General features: G+C 40.4%; 1 protein-coding gene across 1 annotated transcript in view; it reads left to right on the top strand.

The window, feature by feature from the left end:
• Positions 1–21,376, top strand: part of LOC135214753 (phospholipid phosphatase 2-like) — a 40,805-nt gene extending 19,429 nt beyond the window's left edge. The window contains exons 5-6 of the mRNA XM_064249102.1: positions 334–513; positions 19,238–21,376. Of these exons, the coding sequence (XP_064105172.1) occupies positions 334–513; positions 19,238–19,327 (270 nt within the window). The 3' untranslated portion in view covers positions 19,328–21,376. The remainder of the gene's footprint in view (positions 1–333; positions 514–19,237) is intronic.
• The last annotated feature ends 1,037 nt before the right edge of the window (positions 21,377–22,413 follow it).

The following is a 22,413-nucleotide window of genomic DNA, read 5'->3' as shown; positions in this document are numbered from 1 at the left end:
AACATTTCCTATGGGAAGAGAAAATATAGAAAATGGGAATTCATCAAAGAACCGAGTATGAATGAGTATTATTTTGATTGTAAGAACACATAGTAGTAAATCACAGGAATACTACTAAGGATAATAAGGGAAGGGGTTAAGGGAACAGGTTCTTCTTCCTTGTGTGGCAAAGATTCTTAATAGGCAGTATAGGTGTGCAGAGCAAAATTTGCACAAAGGGAAATGCTTGAAATACAATTTTGATTTGCAACCCTGTCTGTTCGAATCTGAATGTTCTTCAGTAGGATGGTGACCTAGATTTTTTACACTAAAGCATTTTCGTCACTTTTTCAGGTGTACATCCAACAGCGCATCAGTGTGAGAAACAACTATAGGTATTTGGCTTCTATCCTACAATTAATGTGGGCATTGTGGGCTTTTATTTGTTGCCAGTCAAGAATATGGGATAATAAACATCATTGGTGGGATGTACTTGCTGGTGCACTTCTTGGAGCATGTGGATCATATGTAACGGTATGTATTTTTAAAAATGATGGTATAGTAACATTTCACTTGACTGAATTTGCTATGTAAATTTTGCACCATAAGTCCTGAATGCAGAAGGTATTCAAGCCAGTTTTCACTGTATGCAGAAATTTGACTGTTTCTTGTTCATAACTGTAGAGAACACAAATGAAGTAAAACATCATTGGTTGAGGTGACAGCTTGCTTAAGCAGTTTATAGATAAAATACCTGCTTGAATTACTGTATTCAACTCAGAATTGTAATATAATCATTGAGCATGGAACTGCATCAAACTACTGGCCTAGCATGGTACTGCATCAAACTACTGACCTAAGATTTGTCATGTCCTATTCATGACAATATTACCTGTGGTGCCAGAGAATTTTTTTTTCTCACTTTTGGGGCATCATTAAAGTCAAAAGTAGCTACCATGTTCTTCAAGAAAGCCACCCATGGAAAAGCTAAAGTCAAAGGGTCACTATTGCTGTTCCTGTACAAATCGTTTCTTTTAAGAGGATGGTCGGGTGGGCTGAACCCCCAGCTGGTTCAGGTACTTCTGCCTCCCTCTAAAGTCTGTCCTATTGTTTAAGACCAAGGTTTTGTTCTGCATATGACAAATGGCGAAATTTTTTATGAATTTTCACTTTTCATAGCTTTACAAACCTGAGGGTTCTTAACATTATACTGCCCTCCTTTAGCCCAACCCTCTTGTGTACTGGTTTAGAAGAAAGACTGATGCGTCACAAGCTCCCAAGCTTGGTCAGTGACTAGCTCCACCTTGAATATGTATGTTCCAGATGCCACAGATTCCTAGCTTTTACAATCTTTGATTGTTTTTTAATGAGTTTCCAGCTGGGCACTAGATGATTAGATGTTAAGACCTCAAGGTTTGTAAGCTATGAAAAATGCAAATTGAAGATAAAAATTTGCCATATTAACCAGTTGTTTTCCTGCTATATTGTTACGTGACACCTCAGGAAACAATCTCAGCTTATTAACATTCTGTCTTTATCAGCTTCATTATTATGATTAGTTTGTCCTATCATTTTAGATGTAATACATTTTAGGTAAATCTCTTAAAACTGAATGTCAAGTGTGAAATACAGATTATTTCATAACTGGGAACCATTTAAAATTAGTGTAAGATACAATATACAGGCGGCCCTCGGTTAGCGGCAGGGGTTCCGTTCCTGGCCACCGACGCCAAGCAATTTTCGACGCTGAACGATTTTAAACCTACAGCCGCCGCACACCTTCTTTCGAAACTCTAGAACCAGTCAAAGGCGTCGTAATCCCACAACGGCACAATAAGTAAAATTATATTTACTGTACAGTAAATGTGGGTGTCTAGAGTATGTAAAGATATAATAAAGTTTATACCAGTGTACAGGTAGCTGTAGTGTTCAGGTTACGATCATTAGTCTTACGATAGTTCGATTTTATGAGAGATCAAAATTACAATGGCCTAACTTTATCCATCTTCTAGTTACATAAGTTCAATAACAGCAAAAGAGGATGAAAGTATGGTTTTAATGTTATAACTCGTTGCGTGAACCTGTACAGCCATGAAACAACCGAACGAGAAACGCCTTTCCTTTTTTTTTCTAAGTACAACCGAACTGGATAACATCTGTTTGGCTTGTATTTCGATCATCGTACTACAGTGCAACATTACCGTATTTGTTATAAATGGCGTTATGATAGAATAGAACTGAGATATTTTAATGTAATAACTTTATTCACTATAGGTCCAGAGATCAATATAGATTAAAGATCAATCGGGAAATATACCGTTTAAATTTAAACCTAGTTATAACGGAAGCTGAGAAAACTGTTCAAGCTGCTAATGACTATTGTCGTACATCGGCAACAAGGATAAAACTGCAGTAAACGTCTGCCATCCACACACAACTGTAGATAAAATTGGGATAAAATCATTTTAATCAAAACTGCTGTGCTTGAAAAGAACACATTTTACTGTTGGTTTCACGCCGATATAAGATAATAACGTAAAGTTCGTATTACGATTATATAAAGGATTACGTATTGCGAACGGAATCACATAATTTTTTACGCAATAAACATGCCGCCAACATAATCTGTTAACGAAAAATAGTAGCTCACATTCACAACGACATATCCAATAAAATATTTCCACCTAAAAACACGCTGTATAAGGAAAAATAACTTTGTCTCATATAAGTCAAGTATATAGATATTCGTTTTATGCTAACTAGAAGGAAGAGCATTCGCTCATAATTGCGTTATGGTGGCCAACGAACAGACTCGTATTCATCAGCTGATTTCAAACCACAACATTGGCCGCTCCGCGGAATACGGGCTTAAGTTCGCCGTAGTATTTTAAAATACAATAATATGATGAATACATACAATATTCTTGGATACAGTGAAATAATGTATAACTTTGGTTTTTAAAGGATTTATGGAAAAGATGCATAATTAATAAAATAACACAATGCATTTTTCGGAACTGGTGGACAAGAACGAACATGAAAAACCATCCCCTGACAACGTGGAGCGTAGTTACAAAGGCTGCCTTAAATTTGTATCTTATTTCTGTACAAAAATGAAAATACTTTACGCAATATATTTTTCATACACATTTTAAACATAAAAGCATAAACATTTGAAAAGTCGACACATCGATCGCTAAATTTGCACACTTTTTTTTTTTTTTTTAACTCGATATTTTCGGAAGAGCGGCAGATGGCGGCATACAAGAACGAACTTGAAAAAAACATCGTAGTCGATAACTTGAAGGGGAGTTTCAAAAGCTGCCTTTTATCATATTTCTGCACAGAAATAAAAAATACCCTATTCATAATACATTCTTTTCATACACATTTTAAACATAAAAGCATAAACATTTTTAAAATCGACACTCGATTGCTAATTTGCACTTTTTTTAAATCGATATTTTCGGAAGCAACGGCAGGCAGCGGCTTACAAGAAAGAACATGAAAAAACATCGTATTTGATAACGTGAAGGGCAGTTTCAAAAGCTGCCTTTGTATCATATTTCTGTACAGAAAATAAAAATGCCTTTCACGTAATCCATTTTCATACATATTTTAAACAAAAGCATGAACATTTATGAATCGACACATCCATAGCTAAATTTGCACTTATGTAACTCGATATTTTCAGCATAGAACAGCGTCAGAGCCATATATTTTACCCTAATACCTACGTAATAACTCTCCATAAAATTTGTTAATATAATTTGCATAACCTTTATGGTCTGAACGGCATTTCTACATATGTCAGGCGGTCCCCGGGTTACGACGGTTTCCGGCTTACGACGTTCCGAGGTACGGACCCTTTTTCTTAAATATTCAATGGAAAAATCCGTCCTGGGTTACGACGCTTGTTCCAGGTTACGACGCTGACGCTTCCGACGCTCCGAGTTAACGACGCTTTTAAAAAAACTCCATACTATGATAAAAATCCTTTATAGTTTAGCACAGTATATTAATAAAAATAAGTTTCTGGTTAGATTACAACAAAAATTTTGAGGTTATGATGATTTTTCGACACTTTTTATGTCGTATTTTTCTATGATTTTTAGTGACGCCTCATATGCGGAACTAGTTTCCGAGCGAATGAATACATACTAGCTTGCGGTGCGCAAAGTTTACATATAACAGTCCAAAAGCACAAAATAATGAAAAAAATCATTGCTTGTTTCCAGTAATAATAACAAAACGAAGTTTCTGGTTAGATTACAACGAGAGAGAGAGAGAGAGAAGAGAGAGAGAGAGAGAGGGAGAGAGAGAGACGAGAGAGAGAGAGAGAGAGAGAGAGAGGTGTCTTCCGACGCTCCGAGTTAAGGACAGAGAAGTGTTCGTTTCGTTAAACGGCCTCTGACTCATGCCAGTAAATGTTTTGTTGATACTAAAAATATAAGCCTATTTAAAGATACGTTTACTTTAATTAGTCTATATGATACGTAAATAGTAATCAACTGTTCTTGTAGCCCTCAAGATTTGGCAAAATCGAAGTATCCCAAAGAGAGACATTATCCAGTACACTGGAACCTTGACTACGAATTTAACTTTGTTCGTTACCATCGTCCGTATATCAAAACAGTTGTATCTCAAAGCATTTTTTTCCCTTTAAAAAATAATATAATCTGTATTAATCCGTTCTAGCGGTATGCAACCACACCTAAACACAGCTAAATTACATATAATATCACAATTTATACACAAATAAACGAGTAATACACATAATGATAAAATAACAGCAATGTGATAAATGATAATAAATGTTAATAAAATCAATTAAAAAAAAGAAAGGAATTTTACTTACCACAACGAAAGATGACGTTGGGCCAGCAGGGGGAGGAGGTAGGGAAGGGTGGCAGGGAACGATTTGTTCTCTTTTTATTTACGCATGTACACTAATAACTACGTAATAAACCACAAATGAAATAACATTGCTAAACTAATTTTTATTTTTTATTTTAATCAGTTTGTAGTTTAGAAATAATGGTGATGCCTTTGGAAGGTTTTATGCTTTGCTATAATTTCATGTTTTGCTTCCATCGAAATCATTTTCTTGGGTTTTTTCTTATCACTGCTTTGTCTTTAGCTTTGAGACCCATGGTTAATTATAAAATAGACAGAATAACACGAAAAATAGGCGCAAATACAACAAACTAAACAACGACGTGTTAACACATGCAGCACCAACAAACAAACAGACTGAACGCCATTTATCGGTCGCCTATACAACTAACACTCATCGCAAAATCGTCTCAAATATTTCGTTGTATATCAAAGCTTATATTTTTCGCAAATTTTCTGTTGTATCTCAAAACATTCGTATATTAGGGCAATCATGTCAAAGTTCCAGTGTAATTTGATCAGAGCGAGAGAGAGAGAGAGAGAGAGAGAGATGAGAGATAGAGAGAGAGAGAGAAGAGAGAGAGAGAGAGAGAGAGAGAGAGAGGAGAGAGACGCCTTGGCAAACAATGGTCACCGTCTCGGGGATTGACGTAACATTTATTTTCTGAACAGATAGGACAGAGAAGTGTTCGTTTCATTAAACGGCCTCTGACTCATAGCAGGAAATGTTTTGTTGATACTAATATATAAGCCTATTTAAAGATACGTTTACTTTAATTAGTCTATATGATACGTGAATAGTAATCAGCTGTTCTTGTAGCCCTCAAGATTTGGCAAAATCACTCCAGGTTGTACATAAAACTTCAAGAATGTAGTGTCACCAGAGGATTACAATAGTTTTTACTTCAAGAACCAGCATTCTTTTATGAAAATAACTCCAGGTTGTACATAAAACTACAGGAAACAACATGTAGTGTAACCAAAGGATTACAAGTAAGGTTTTATAACTTTTTATTAGTTTAAGACATATTTCCAAGCGTCGTTCCGGCTTACGACGATTTTCGGCTTACGACGCGTCTCAAGAACGGAACCCCCGTCGTAACCCGGGGACTGCCTGTATGAACTCATTAGACAACGGCGCTAGCGGCGCTGATAACTGAAATTTGTGCCATAAAGATACCTTTAAAATGCCTTATTTTTTTAATGAATATTTTTGACGACCGCCGTAAAACCGATTCGCCGTTGAGTGATTGCGCCGTTAACCGCGGGCCGCCTGTAATGGCACCATAATGAAAACCTGTAAGGTACACTATAATGGCACTATAATGAGCCAGACGAGTAAGAGGCACGTTCGAGGTATCTTGATTTATTGACAAAATTCCTCGTCAAGAACTCTTGCAAGCAGAAAAGTAGAATTTTGTCAGAGGAAAAGCAGAGGGAAGTCTATATACATTCAGATGAGTTTTCTCACACCTGAAGAATGGTTAAAAATTTTATAAAACAAATTAGGAAGCAGTTTCAAATACATATGGTTAGAGAGCTTGCAATGCTTTACATACATCAGTAATTACAGTTCTGATAAGCGCATAAGATATCTTCTGAAAAATGCTAAAAGATCGCTTGAATCAGGAGTGCTGGCTCTGTGTTTTCTTGAGAGTTTTGGTGTGTCTAGATCTATGTCCGAGGGACAACTCTGGACCTCACAGTAACCCCCGCCCCTCAAAAGTAAGCCTAGGAGAGTGGGTCTTAGTTGGATATAAACTGGTTACAATTTGTTGGAGGAGACCCAGATGATCTTCCTATCCACCATCAATTGATAAGCTTTCTCTGTGTTGTAATATGTGTGGTGTGGTCTTGTGTGTAGGCTGGAGAGAGGGGTGGCTTGTACATGTCTATTCTTATGAACGCATACTTTGCTGTTTTAAGGTCTTAAAGGACATATTCTTTTCTTGCTACGTCGTATGTAGTCTTCGCTGGCATGATGTTTTCCAGTGTTCTATGGCGGTTTGGAAAAGTCATGGACTCTGTCATGTCTTGAAAAAGTGTACCAGTATTGTCAATGTTTGGCTGTAGAATGCTTCTGTTGGCAATGCGTCGAATGCTGCATGTGGAGTTGTTCTTAATCCCAGCAAGACCCACAGTAATTCCTTTCTCCAACTCCCACTTTGACATCTGGCGGTGAGTGCTGATTTGAGGGAGCAGTGCAGTCGCTCCACCATGACATTTGCTTCTGGGTTGTATGCTGTTGTGTGATTGAGTTTTGCCCCAAGGCTGGCAGTGAGGGGGCTCCATAACGTGGAGGTGAAATTAGTTCCTCTGTTGCTTGTTATGTACTGCAGTACTCTGCGCCTGCTGATCCAGTCTTATTAGTGCCTTCACACAACTCTGCTGTCTGCTGCCTTACTGTTATTGCTTCTGGCCATCTGGTATTCTTATGTCGATAATCATGGAGAGGTACTCTACCCCTCAGAGTGGAGCAGGGGTCCCACGATGTCAACATGGATCTGGGCCAGTAATCGCTGCCTTGTTTGGAATTATCCTATCCCTGTCTCTGTGTGCCTTGTTATTTTTTAAGTTTTGCATGGGAGGCATTCTCTTGCCCACTTTTTGATGTTCACTTTCATTCTCCACTAGATGTACCGCTCTGACAAGGTTTGGGCAGTTGATCTGCCTGATGGGTGGGATAGGTTGAGAGTGAGGTTGAAGACTTTCTTTCTCAATCCTAATGGTAGGTATGGGCGAGGGCATCCGGAACTCAGCTCGCAGGCGATGGACGTCTCCATTGTCGATGGAGAGGTCACTCCATGTTAAGGGCTGAGTTTTCCCTCTGAAGTCACTGTAGGTCCACATTATCTATCTGGGCCAATGCTATTTTGGGGTATGATATCCCGATCTGGACGTTGTCGATGGAGTATCGGGAAAGGGCGTCTGCCACATCGTTGGAAGGGCCATTTAAGTATCTGATGATGCACGAATGTTCTGATATTGATGCTAGGTGGCACTGGTGTCTAGCTGACCACCCATCCTTCTAGCATGTGTCAAAAGTGGCTGATGGCTCTGTTGACTGCCAGTAACCCTTGACCCTCAGTCGAATGTGGAGTACTTATGTTGTGCTGGCAATAAATTCTTGCTGAAGAATGCCAACAGGTGATGATTGTCATCTGTGTCTTGTAAGAGTACTGCGCCCATCGCTATGCTACTCATGTCCTTCGTTATGGTGATGGAACTTTCGAGGTAAAGGAAATATTAATGTGACAGCATAGGCGATTGCTTTTTTAGCTAGTGTGAAGGCTTTACGTATTGTGTTTTCATACCATCATAGTTTTTTAGGTCTTCCTTTTAAACAATCATATATTGGGGCCATTGTTTCAGCGAGGTTAGGTTGGAAACAGTAGTAATAGTTAATTATACCAGTGAATTCTTGGACTCTTTGATAGTTGTAGGTTTTTGAAGTTGGTGATTGCTTGGACCTTTGTTGTAGGGGCTTGACATGTCAGGGCTTACTTGTTGGCACAGAATTCCACTACTGGTTTTACCCATTTGCATTTGTATTTTAGAACTATAAGTCCATTTTCTTGAAGTATTTGTAGGACCTGCTTGACGTCTTTCATGTGTTGTTTGATGTTGGGGCTGAATATTAGTAGAAAGGTAGGTTGCCCAAGATTTCGTCGATCAGATGTTGAAGGTCACACCTGAGTTCTGAAGGCTGAAACAGCTGTAGTTGGTGTATATGTTGAAGGGGTGATAATGGTTATTTTTTCTATATCCTCCTTTGTGACCGGGACTTGAAAGTATCCCTTCAGCAGGTTGATCTTAAATATTTTGGTAGTTTCCATCTGGTTGATTATGTCAGCAATGTTCGGCAGTGGTTATTTGTCAGGTATGTTGTCTTGATGTCAAGTCTCTGGTCGATTTTGGTATCGTGTAAGGGAGATGCCCAGGGGCTGGAGGCTTTTGGCATATTCCTGCCCATTCTGTGTCCCAGAATACTTGCTAGTGTGGGCGAGTTTTTCTGGGGCCAAACATCTAAAACGGGCGCGTGCACCAGGGGACCTTTGTTGACTATGCGGTGCTTGTGGCTTTGGTCAGGTCGAGCTGCAAGTCAGCCTCCTTAAATGCCTATGGGAACTCCTGTAGGAGGTGACTTATCTCTGGTGCTGGAGTCTGTGTGAGTGGGGCTACGGGGGTGAGTTGTGTGAACAGCTGCTATTTTGCCATGTCTACCAACATGATGTGGGCATTTAGGAAGTCTGCTCCTAAAAATGAGATTTTGTCTGCTGTGATTAATGTCCAGTTGTACTGCTTCCTACTGAACGACACTTTAATGGTCCTTTTTCTTTATATTTGCAGCGATGCTCCGCTGGCAGTGGATGCCTGTAAGGTGCTGGGGTTGGATTGGGACGTTCATGCATGTTGGCTAGCACAAATGATTTAAATGCGCCGGTGTCAACCATGAACTCTGTATTTGATGTCTCATCTATGATGAAAAAATGTATTTTTTTTTCCTGTACTTGGAAGAAAGATAGCGGAAAGCAGGCACGGTATCTCTTAAGAGGCAACTGGTCTGCCCACCGCTGACGGTTATTTTGTTGGGTTACTGCTGTGACCCTTTTACATTAATTTTGAAAGGCAGCAATCATTTTCACATATTCAGGCTTTGCTCTCAAACTTGGGAGGATCTTCTTCTGTTTTAGGCTTGTATTTTGGTTTGTTTTTCCACCTGGAGCTTTTGATAGTGCTGTATGGAACGTCGTGGCTCTCTGGATCATTGTCCCCATCTCTGTTGGTCTGCTGCAGTGGCTGTAGGGCAGCTACTGCTACAGTTGGTTGTGTAGGCTCCGTCAACTTGTGGGCCAGGTGGACAGTGTTGACCATCTTCAGGAAATCATTGAGGTCCATGGTTAATGTGTTAGGGATGGCCATGACTATTTGGCAGGGTAATTTTGTAAGTAGGACCTCTCTCACAAGGTCCAACATAGTCTCTGGGCGGTCTTAGTTGCTCGTAGACGTGCAGTGGGTGTTGGTCTCCTATTGCTGTCCCTATATTGCTATATTGTCTAGGACTTTCCTAACTCTGAGGGTGGATGACATGCTGAAGGATGACCTTAGTTGGGGCTTCAGCACTTCGTAGGTGATGGTTTTTCTTTTGGTCAGCGAGCCATTCTGCGATCTACTCAAAAGACGTCATCTGGCAAGAACTTTTGGACAGTGTCGGCTTTGTGGGATGAAAAGATCTTAGACCTGAAAATGATCTCTGCTCTTTAGAACCAGGCCTCTGGGTTATGGGTGGTGAAGTTCTGCAGGCAGATATTTACCGCTGCAGTTTTGTCATTAGGTGGGCCAGTACTGGCATTGGTGGTGTTGGTCATCTACAGGGTCACTAGTATAACAAGGCAGCGAGTAAGAGACAGGTTCAAGGTATTCTGATTTATCGACATAAAATCTGACAGATCAAGAACTCTTGTGAGTGGAAAAGTAGAATTTGACGAAGGAAAAATATTTAAAAACCGAATTTCATATGTAAGCAACACAAGGTTACTGTATGTTCTCCTCCCAGCCTATCAAGTCAAGTTTTGTCCGCTGCTGTACTGAGACTTCATGTAGTAAACACCACTTTTACACATGCAACTTACCCGGCAGATATATACTTAGCTTATGTCTCTGACGTCCGACAGAATTCAAAACTCGCGGCACACGCTACAGGTAGGGTCAGGTGATCACCCCCTACCGCAGCTGGGTGGCGGTAATAGGAATCATTCCCGTTTTCTGACAGAATTTTTCTGTCGCCGGTGCTGACAACAACTTTGTTGGTAGCTCCTGCTTAGAATTTCTTGCTTGCTTCGCACGAGGATTATTTGGGAAGTATTTGATCTTTGGTTGTTGGCATACGCTTTGTGTTGGATTTAGTTAGTATTATGTCCGATTTAACACCTGGAAACTCTGTTTAGAGTATGTGTAAATGAGGGATGCAAGGTGAGGTTGCCTAAGGCTACTTTGGATCCTCACACTGTTTGTGTAAAATGTAGGGGGAGGGATTGTTCGGTTAAGGACACGTGTGATGTATGTGAGACTTAACTGAATTACAATGAAAGAACTAACTTCGTATGTTATTTGAAAGTTAGGAAAAGGTAGGATTAGAAAAGCTTCAGCTAGAAGTTCAAGTAGATCCTGTTCTGCGGAACAGGATAGTATTTCTAACCCTGCAGTAGCTTCGCCATCTTCCTTTTTGGTTTCAGCTCCTTCCCCCCGCAGCGAACCCGCAGATGTGTCTGCCGAGAGAGCCGCTGTGGAAGCTTCAATCCGCAATTTGCAACAGCAATTGCGAGATATAATCCAAGGTAAGGGTGAAGTGTCTAGTGATAAGTGCAGTGTCCCCAGTGCAGTGGAGGGGGCGTCTGACCGACTCCGCATCGCTCCTAGGCCTAGACCTCTTTCAGACTCCCATGCCCAGGGGAGGAGGAATGTCGAAAGCCGCAAGGTGGATGTAGAGTATACCCCAACGGTCAGGCTTCCCTTCAGGCAGGTCCTGTAGACTCGTCCCTGCTGCTATAGAGAGCTATAGGAAAAGCCTCTTAAGGAAGTGTTTTTCCGCTCTGATTCGTCCTCTCCTAAACGAGGATGGAGCTCTTCTTCCAAATCGCGCCCTCTCAAGAGAGCCTGGAAACCTCCAGGAGTAGGCGCTCTTGACTCCAGCCCGGAGATTTTCCTTTTCGGAGTATTCTCCTGCGCCTAAGAAGGCTATGAAGGATCCGGAATCCTCTCCAGAAGGGATTCGGTCAATCTACTAAGAGATTCCTGTTGGACACCTCCAAGAGAATCTCTCTTCGTTAGTAGGCTCGCTTTCGACTAGTAGGCGCAAGGAGCCTTCTCGCAGGAAGGACGCCTCTCTTCCAGTCAAGAGGTCGGTTAGGAAGGAGGAGTATAATAGGCGATCTTCTCCAGTAAGAAACTTATTCGCCTCCTAGAGTAGACGACTCCTTTGAAACTTCGTCGAGACAGGGAAGATGGTATTCTCCTCGTAGAAGCTCGGAAGCTAGGAGTCATAGCGCTAAAGCGGCAAGAAGTAGGCGCTAGATCCTCTCCTTGTAGGAGTAAGGAAAAAGTCTCCTTGCGAGAAGACGATCGGTTCGTATCTGTCGAACGATCTCCGAGGAGGGTAGGATTCTCCTCTGCAAGTTGGTAGGAAAGAACGAGAGCGCTCTGCTAAGAGAGATAGAAGCGAGAAAGGCTCTCCTTCTAAGGATGATTTTTCTAGAAGGCGCCAACGTTCGATAGGACGCCTGGATGATCGAGTCTCGTTAAGTTACTCGAGACCTTATGATAGGCTCTTCAAGGGAGTCAAGCGCCTCTCCTAGCAGGTTCCAAGACTCTAACGAAGAACCTAAACATGGGTTCGCGCCCTACTCCTGGAAGAGTATCTAGAGCGGACGCTTACCGTTCTCCTAGCAGGCGTCGAGAGCCTGAAAGGAGCCTAATCGAGGATCTGCGCCCTACTCCTGTAAGACGATCAAGAGTAGGCGCAAGCACTTCGCCTCAAAGGCAGCAAGAGCCTAAAAAGAGCCTTGCCAGGGATTTGCGCCCTAATCCTGGTAGATCAGGAGTAGGCTCTGACGCCTCTCCTCGTAAGATTCAGGAGCCTGAAAGAGCCTTTTGTCAGGCGCGCTCCCTACTCCTAAGAGTCACAGAAGAGTAGGCGCAAGCGCCTCTCCTCACAGGCGCCAAGAGCCTGAAAGGATCCTGACTTTGGATTCGCGCCCTACTCATAGTAGGCGCTCGAAATAGAAACGAGTGTTTCTCCGGATAGGCGCCAAGAGCCTAATAAATAAATCAGGCTCTAGATCCTCCTAGTAGGTATCAAGAACCTAGGGAGAGAAGTAAAGCGGAGTTTTGTTCTTTACCGAGGACATATCTCGGGTATTGAAACTGGCGGCTCCTTCGGACGAGCTCTTGAAGGATAAGAGTCGCATACCTGCCAGGACTCCTTCACCGAAGAAGTCTCCCTCTCCGAATGTAACTTTGGAGGAAGTCTCGGAGGAGGAAGAGACGAAAGAAGTAGGGAGTCTCTGATTATAAGAGACTTTCTGCATTACTTCTTCAGGAGTTTGGGGACTCGCTGTGTTCAGCTGATCCTCCTTCTCCGGGATCTTTTGCTATCAAGTACTAAGTTGGCAAAATCCCCCTCTTTTGTCAAGATGCGGTCAACTCTATCTATGAGGAAGGCCATCAAGAATCTGGAGAACTGGCTCCTGGTTAAGAAGGAGGCAGGTAAGACGGTGTTTTTGTGTCCTCCGTCTAGATTGACAGGTAAGCCGGGTGTCTGGTACGACACGAAGGAACCCATGGGGTTAGGCCTTCCGGCTTCCGCAAACGCGGATTTTCTGCTCTAGTAGAATCTTCTAGAAGACGCTCTCTACTGTCGGCTAAAGCGTCTGGGGAATGTGCGAGATGGACCATTTACTCAAGGGGTCTATTTCGCACACTTGAAGTCTTCAACTTCATGATTGGGCCTTAAGAGCTCTAGCAAAAAGAGCGCAAGATCCGGAGTTCGTGACTATGGAGGTGTTATCAAGTGTCCTTTCATGCTTGGACAAGGCAGTCATGGATGGATCCACAGAAGTAAGCATCTCTCTTTGGAGCAGGAGTGCTCAAAAAGAGATCAGTTTATAGCTCGTTTCTCTCCAAGTCTGTTTTCGCCATTACGAGATCCTCTTTGCTTTTTTCTCCACTCTCGGAATACCTTTTTCCTCAGGAGACAGTGAGGACATTTCCAGATCACTGTCGGAGAAAGCTACGCAGGATCTTCTTGCTCAGTCCGCCAAGAGGCTTAACCGGCTGTGTCGATGGCTAAGAGAGAGGGAACAGCGAATAAGGTGTCTTTCCAACAGCCCTTTCGAGGAAGAACAACCTCAAGACCCGCAACTAAGAGTAGAAGGTCCGTTCAAGAGAGGACGATCTTCTCGAAGGCCATTCTCGAAGCCGCAGTGAGACAGGAGTCCTCCAGACTCCAGTTATGGAGCCAGAACTTTTGAGGTTCGCGAAATTCTGGGCTTCAGAGAGGGGCGGACAACTGGTCCCTCTCGATCCTCGAGAGAGGATACCTGATCCCCTTCAGGGAAAACCGCCCTTAACATCCACTCCAAGGGAGTTAGCGGCAAGATACAGAGATCCTTTAAAAAAACCAAGCACTATTACATCTGGTGCAACAGATGCTAGAAAAAGAAGGCTATAGAAAAGGTATTAGACATTCATTCACCAGGATTTTACAATCGCCTCTTTCTGGTACCAAAGCCTCTGGGGAGTGAGACCAGTGCTGGACGTAAGCGCTCTGAATCACTTTGTGATCCAACAACGTTCACGATGGAGACGACGCTGTCAGTTCTTTCAGCGCTAAGAAAAGGAGATTGGATGGTGTTCATTGGATCTCCAAGATGCCTACTTTCATGTACCCATCCATCCCTCGTCCAGAAGGTATCTAAGATTTATGATACAGGGCCAAGTATTTCAGTTTCGCGCCCTTTGTTTCGGTCTTTCCACAGCTCCCCAAGTTTTCACGGGATTGATGAAAAATGTAGCACATTGGCTGCATTTAAAAGGAATAAGGATATCGCTGTATCTCGACGATTGGTTGATTCGCTCGCAATCCAGGGATCAGTGTCTGGAGGACCTAAGATCAACGTTGGACTTGACTCAGTCTCTGGGACTGTTAGTGAACCTCGGGAAATCCCAGATGGATCCCCAGCAAAGCATTGTCTATCTGGGGATTCTGATGGATTCTCGGGGTTTTCAAGTGTTTCCGTCCATAGAAAGACAGGAACGGTGCATTCTAAAGTGAAGACCTTCCTAGAGAAAAGAACAATGGTTCCGCGAGGGAATGGATGAGTCTTCTGGGGACCCTCTCCTCATTGGAACAGTTCGTTTCTCTAGGGAGGCTTCACATAAGACCTCTTCAATTCTTCTTGAAGGAGAATGGGACCAGAAGACAATCAGGATCTGTGGGAATCTTTTCCTCTGTCCAGAGAGATAAAGAAAAACCTCAGCTGGTGCGTTACCGAACCCCTCCCCTCTAGTGTTGGTTTACAGACGCATTGGAGACGGGATGGGGGGCGACGTTGGGCCTGAGAGAAGTGTCAGGCACCTGGAGTGGGGAACAGGTGTCCTGGCACATCAACGAGAAAGAGTTAGTGGCAGTGCATCTGGCTCTCAGGCAGTGGGAAGCCCAAGTCGCAAACTCAGTGTTGCAGGTAAATTCCGACAACACGACAGCTCTAGCCTACATAAGAAAACAGGGGGGACTCACTCCCTCTCACTGTACAAGAAGGCGAAAGAGCTTCTTCTATGGTCAAAGGAGCGGAACATCACACTCTTGACGAGGTTTATACAAGGCGAGAAAAACGTCAGAGCAGACTTGTTGAGCAGGAGAGATCAAGTCATTTCCACGGAGTGGACTCTACACTCAGAGGTCTGCAATCAAATTTAAGGAACTATGGGGAAGGTCAAACATAGACCTGTTTGCAACTCATTGGAATGCCAGGCTGGAGAACTACTGCTCTCCGATTTCAGATCCAAGAGCAGTAGCGATAGAGGCGCCTCCTCCTAAATTGGGAAGGAATAGACGGCTACGCTTTTCCTCCTTTCAAGATCATAGGAAACGTAATAAGAAGTTTTGTTCTGACGAAAGGAGTGAAAATTGACCCTAATCGCCCATTTTGGCCAGCTCAAGAGTGGTTCACAGAGGTACTGGAATGGATGATAGATTTTCCAAGGTACCTTCCTTTACGGAACGATCTTCTCAGACAGCCCCACTTCGACAGATACCACAAAAACCTCCCCGCGCTCGGTCTGACTGCCTTCAGACTGTCGAAGGACTCGTCAGAGCGAAGGGGTTTTCACGCGCTGCTGCAAAGGCAATTGCAAGGGCCAGGTAGACCGTCAACTATACGCATGTACCAGTCGAAGTGGGAAGTGTTCCGAAGGTGGGCCAGGAATCAGAATGTATCCTCTTCCAGTACCTCTGTGACGGAAATAGCAGATTTCCTCTTATATTTGAGACTAAAATGTAACCTTGCAGTCTCGACCATAAAAGGTTATAAAAGTATGCTTTCCTTGGTGTTTAGACATACAGGGCTAAACATCACGGATGACAAAGATTTACACGATTTGATTAAATTATTTGAGACTTCGAAGGTCCAAGACAGCCAGGACCACCCAGCTGGAACCTGATGTGGTACTGAGGTTCTCATGTCAGAGAAATTTGAAACCTCCCAATAACTCATCGTTCAGAGACTTGACTAGAAAATCGATTTTTCTCTTTGCATTAGCATCAGCTAAAAGGATTAGTGAACTCCAGGCTTTAGAAGGCACAGTGGGCTTCAGGAAGAATTCTGCAGTGTGTTCATTTAACCCCTATTTTTAGCAAAAAATGAGAATCCTTCTAAGCCTTGGCCAAGGACGTTTGAAGTTAAAGGATTGACTTCCCTGGTAGGGAGAGAAATAGAGAGAACCTTGTGTCCGTAAGGATCCTCAAGTTCTATCTAGAGAGGAAAAAACAAATGGGAGGAACTCAGAGAGCCTTTGGTGCTCGTAAGAGATCCGAGAAGAACGATGTCAAAGAATGCACAGGCATTCTTTATCAGAAACTATTAAAAGAAGCACATATTGCCTGTGAAGAGGAATACCTCGGGCAGCTGAGAGTGAAAGCGCATGAGGTCAGAGCCGTAGCAACCTCATTAGCTTTCCACAAGAATATGTCGTTAAACGACTTAATTGGATCCACATATTTGGAGATGCAATTCTGTGTTTGCGTCTAACTATTTTGAGAGATGTACGTGACTTATGATAAGTGCTTCTCTCTCGGACCTTACGTGTCTGCGGATTCGGTGCTGGGACAGGGGGCTGAAACCATCTAGCTTAGTTTAGATAGATAAGGAATTTTAATCTTGTGGTGTTGTTTTTATGGTCGATTGAAAGTGGTCAGAAAAATTACCATTTTCAATTCGTAGTGTAGAACAAAGTAGTGTGGTCAGGTGGTCGAGATTGGTTGTTTTCATGCTCCTTGTAATGTTTTGGACCTAGGCTCTGTCTTGTAAGAGGGTTAGTCCCCGTTGATACGACAAAGGTGAAGGCTCTACCATGTAAGTGGGATAGGCCCCATTGGTATGATCCAAATAAGGCTCTGTCGAGTAAGCGGGCTCGCCCCCATTGACATGATCCAGAAGGGTTCTCAGTGACAGGTCTCATCCTCACTGGAACTCTTGAGGCAAGCAGACTCATAGACAGTACTCATGAAGTCTTCTGCCCAATAAGGTAGGAATCAAGGTATTTAAGTTTATTTATAGTACCTACAACAAAAGTTGTTTTCCCTGTTTTTTTGAATTGCTATTCATATTGAGTAACTATCTCTTACCCTCCTCCAAGGGTGCCAATCAGCTAAGTATATATCTGCCGGGTAAGTTGCATGTGTAAAAATGAAATTGTTAAGATACAATAAAGTTTTTACACATACTTACCTGGCAGATATATACTTTTGTTTAATGGCCCACCCATCCTCCCCTCAGGAGACAGGGAAGAAAAATTCTGTCAGAAAAACGGGAATGATTCCTATTACCGCCGCCACCCAGCGGCGGTAGGGGGTGATCACCTGACCTACCTGTAGCGTGTGCCGCGAGTTTTGAATTCTGTCGGACGTCAGAGACATAAGCTAAGTATATATCTGCCAGGTAAGTATGTGTAAAACTTTATTGTATCTTAACAATTTCATTTTACTACATGAACTTAATGCTGATTGTCACTTAACGGTTGTGGTCCCTAACCCCCCATGGTTACAGGGGACATAATGTATTAGCCAAAGATATATTGATAATGAGCTTTTAAAGAAGAGTGGCAACCTGAAATCCAACCTGGGTTACTGTCAGTGCTCCATTCTTGCCAGAAACTGTAGGTCATCGTCTGCTGTTTTAGTGATATTTGTTCTTTAATGGCTAGTAATACCAGGTACGTACACATACGGCTTAGATAGTAGTTATTCTAGTGTCATTTAAACAAAATCAGAGATGCTTCACTCGCAACAGTTATATCCAAAACTGTGTCCAAGCCATACTGATGCCAGGAGCCAAGATGACACGGGTACAAATTATGGTCTAGTTTTCATCGAATAGATCCAGGACTATCAGTAGCCACATCTGAAGGTGCTTAGATCTGTACCAGGGTCAGAGCTGCAGCTTCAGTGTTAACAAGATCCTTTCTTGTCAGTGCCCCTTTCTGGGCTTTGCAGATGATTGAACATAGAGGTGGTATCCAGAATCATAGTAGTGTTATTAACACCTAGCAAAACCAAGAGCCACAATCTTCATGAACTGACGTAGGCCACACCAGCGCCAGAAATGGATCCAGACCAAGTAACTTAGAAACCATGGAATGCCTATAACCAGAGTAGGTGAGCTTACAAGTTTTGCTGGTGACCAAAGCCAAATAAAAAACTTTCTGAACAGAATGTCAATGTAGCTCCAGCTTGGGCCAGAGCTATAGTTGAGCTCTGCAATACAGTTTCATATTTAGTATATGTGTCTTAATAATTACAGCACTGACCTGAACTAGGACCAGAAGAACTACAACATGAACTGCTCTTTTATCCAAAGCCACTCTTCTAATCAGCATTCTAGCCACACCTTTAAAATTCACAGAAGAATCTTAGAGCTTTGGATGCTGCTTACAGATAGGGGAAGTTGGTTATTATACAAAACTGCAAGAATCATAGTGTGGAGTGGTAATCACTAGGGTCTTGTATGCCAGGAAAAGCATCTTTATTTTCTCATTTCCAGTCTGGTTTTTCTGTGGTTAAGGAGGACTACTTGGGTATGCAGATGTACATAAAGCGAGTTAGTTGGCCACAGGTAAACTTCCCCTAAACAGTTCTTTCAACATTAGGCTCCTTTTGGGTTATTGAGCAAAACATGATAAGGTTTCATAAAAGTAATGTGTGATGAAATTGTTATCGCATATTTGTTTATAAGCAACTAGTAAATTTGCTAGTTACACCAGGACCTTTAATAAACTTTTGTAAATTGTAAAAACGTATGTACTGGGGCTGAAAAACTAGTAAACTGTTCAGGCATCTGTAAAAGGACTGCTTTATCATGTTCCAATTCCTGTATGGAAAAATGGAAAAACAGAGAATATTGTAAATAAGACTTTCATAAAATTATTTTTTCTGTAAATGTAAAGTTAAGTGATTTTTCAACATTTTTGAAACTTTCTGAATTTCTAAGTATTGAGCCTTAGTGTTATGCTTCAAGATAAGATAGTTTTAGAATATGATATTACAGTATTTACACGGTGTAATTGTTTTTAATTTATTCATTTTCAGCTGAATTACTTTTCCAATTGGTTCAACAGAGAACTACCAGAAAAAGCAATAAAGTCAAGCCATCAAGAATCCAAAGATGAAGCTAGGTAGTTAAAACTGTGATGTCTTAACCTTTCATCCTAAAAAGTATTTAAGTTTAATTTATATTTAAAGCAATTCAGTGTCTGCATAATGAATTTTTGTTTATGAAATATTTTGTATGGATGTGTCTTACAGGTTATTTTAGTCACGTGCATTTGAAGCGTTTATGTTGAAGGAAACTTAATCAGTAAGTTGGAAAGTTGATGTTTCGCATTTCTTGTTTGTTGAAAGAAGTTGGAGGGTAGATGAGGCCTTACATAGGCGGGAAATTTTATGCTTTCTTTCTGTCAGAGTGCAAGCTTTTGGAATGTATTTTAACTATCTCCAATGGCTCAAAAAGCCTTAAATTACAATGCAAAGTGACATAGTCTCAAGGTGATCTAATTGCAATGTCAGTTTAACTTTTAAACTTGACTCGTGTAATTTTAATTAATCATTGTTATCGATAAACCTTGCTAATCTGAACTGATTGAGGGGAGACATTGTTCAAGACATTGTTCAGAACTGTCAATTGCCCAGATTAACTGATTTTATATTCAGTAGTCTAGCCTGAGCTAATGAACATCCAAACCAAGCTGTTAATTAATCGGCATATTCTAACCAAAGTTTGCTGTAAGGCAGGTAGCACGGGATTGACTTTATTAATTTATGTATGCCAGCGTTGGTTAGCTTAGAATATATGTAAGTGTCTCAAAGTTATTCATCGCAGTACTGAACATTATCATGGCTAAATTAACTGATCGTGTTATCTTTTGGATATTTATAATATGCTTTTTTTAAATAAATCTATATTAGGGAAATTTAATACATTATATTAAAGGCTTTCAATGTTTTGAAACTTTTTATTTTAGTCAATGAAAATTTGCCTTAAAGAGGCAGGAAGCTTATTTTATGAACCTATTTGTAATAGATTTAAGAAACAAGGGGCCTATTTAAACTAAGCTAAACTTTCAAAAATTTTAAATAGAAGTTTATATTTGTGTAATTTGATTCCATATGCTCAGTTCTTTGAACAGTGAGTTACATAAAATAGTCTAAATAATTTTCATGTTTCAATTTTTAATGCATGTATTGATGCTTTATCTTGTTCAAGAACAAGTTTTTAAAATAAAGATGAATGGTGATGTACAGTTAAAGAGACAATAGGTTTTTTTAAATTAAATTACCTTTTCTAACTTGCATTCATATATTACTGAATAGTTTGTATTATTGAAAAGCATAAGTTTATAAAATACAGACTGAATGGTGAAGTACAGTTAGAGACAATGGGCTTATTTAATTAAATTACCATCTCTAACTTGCATTTATTTATTACTGAATAGTTTATTGAAAAACATAGGTTTTTAAAATACAGACTGAATGGTGATGTACAGTTAGAGACAATAGGCTTATTTAATTAAATTACCTTTTCTAACTTGCATTCATATATTGCCGAATAGTTTGTACGTATTATTGAAAAGCATAAGTTTTTAAAATACAGACTGAATGATGATGTACAGTTAAAGAGACAATGGGCTTATTTGATTGAATCACCTCATCTAACTTTCATTCATTTATTACTGAATACGTAGTTATTGTGCTTTTTAACATTCAATCTTGTCTTTATATATTACTTTATTTTATTAGCTTTGTTAAGTGAAAAATTTGCAAAATTTATTGACATCTCAAATATCCCAGAAACTAATCTCTTAATCTAAAATTAATCCAGATATTTAAAACTATGGATAAAGAGGGCCTAGATTAGCAAGGTTTTATTGTATTATTTATTGTTTTGCATGTGTTTGAGATGAATTATCCAATTGTTTTTTGTTATCTATACAGGCCGCATAGGTTTGTTTGTGTTACTTATTGTTATCTGTTGCATCTATATTGGCTGTGTAGAATTACCCTTTCATTTGGAATCCTTCTATATGTAATACGTACATAGCTTCAAGTGTATTGAAGTATATAAATGTTAAATATTTGTAATTATGGTTTCAGGACTTTGGAATCAGTATTTTTATAATAACAGTTACTGTACTGTACTATGCAACAAATGTCATCCGTTAAAACATGAAACCTGTGAATGTTTTTACACTTTTGAAAATGAATTTACTACCTTGAGAATTTCTATTATTTGTTACTTGCAAGAAAAATAATCTAAAATAGTATCTAAATGATTGGCATGTTACATAGTAATGACATATTTAAATTTAAAAAATGCACATTTGAACAGCATTTCTGTAGTTTACAAATGAAATTTTATTTAGTAGGCAAATGTATACTCTTTTGCTCAAAGCAATTAATAAAAGATAAATGCTAAAGGCATACCAGAGTAATTTTCAAATTTATTTTATTTTTTTTTTTAAACTAAAATGTGGTCTTTTGATGGCTTGAATTTCAGTTGTAGAAATTTTTTAAAACTAAAATGTGGTCTTTTGATGGCTTGAATTTCAGTCGTAAAAAATGCTAATTTTTTTTATATACAAATGTCAACCAACTTCATATTGGGAAGTATATAGGAGTAAAAGTTCTTGGTGTCTGAATAAATGAACTTGATTAATGATAAAACTGTCCATTAGTCACTAGATCTGAAGAACTTATGCCTAGGAGTTTGTTTACAGGACTTGGGCAGTAGTAACAATGTATGACTTCTATGTTTGTTGGTGAAAGGGGGGATAGAAAAAAACTGACTACCTAAGTAATTTCTGGGATAAAGTGTAATTTTTAAACAAAACTATAAAGGGCTATCAGCGACTGCAAACCTCTCATGATGAATATTCTGGCATTTAAGTAGACATTGGTAGCAATATCACTAGAGTAGGTAATGAAAAGCTAGACTTGAATCCAAACCAAAACTTAATTGATTATTCTCTGGTACCTTGTTGTATTTTACAACACATTTTATAAAGATTCTCATAGTTTCCGTGTCTTACTAACAGAAAAATCAGACCAAAGATATAACATCCTTGGTGGAGAAATGCTGAAACACAAACTTAATATAAATTTTATATGCTGACTAGTGGAGTAATCTCAGCTTGAGGAATAGCTTAGCAGTCAACTGTCCTGCACAGTGTACGTGTTACTGCTGCTACTCCAGCCTCTACCACTGATGA

Source organism: Macrobrachium nipponense, chromosome 46 (genome assembly GCF_015104395.2).
Source record: "Macrobrachium nipponense isolate FS-2020 chromosome 46, ASM1510439v2, whole genome shotgun sequence".
NCBI classification, from domain to species: Eukaryota; Metazoa; Arthropoda; class Malacostraca; order Decapoda; family Palaemonidae; genus Macrobrachium; species Macrobrachium nipponense.
The sequence above is the reverse complement of the archived record's forward strand: the minus strand, read 5'-3'. Positions and strand labels throughout refer to the sequence as shown.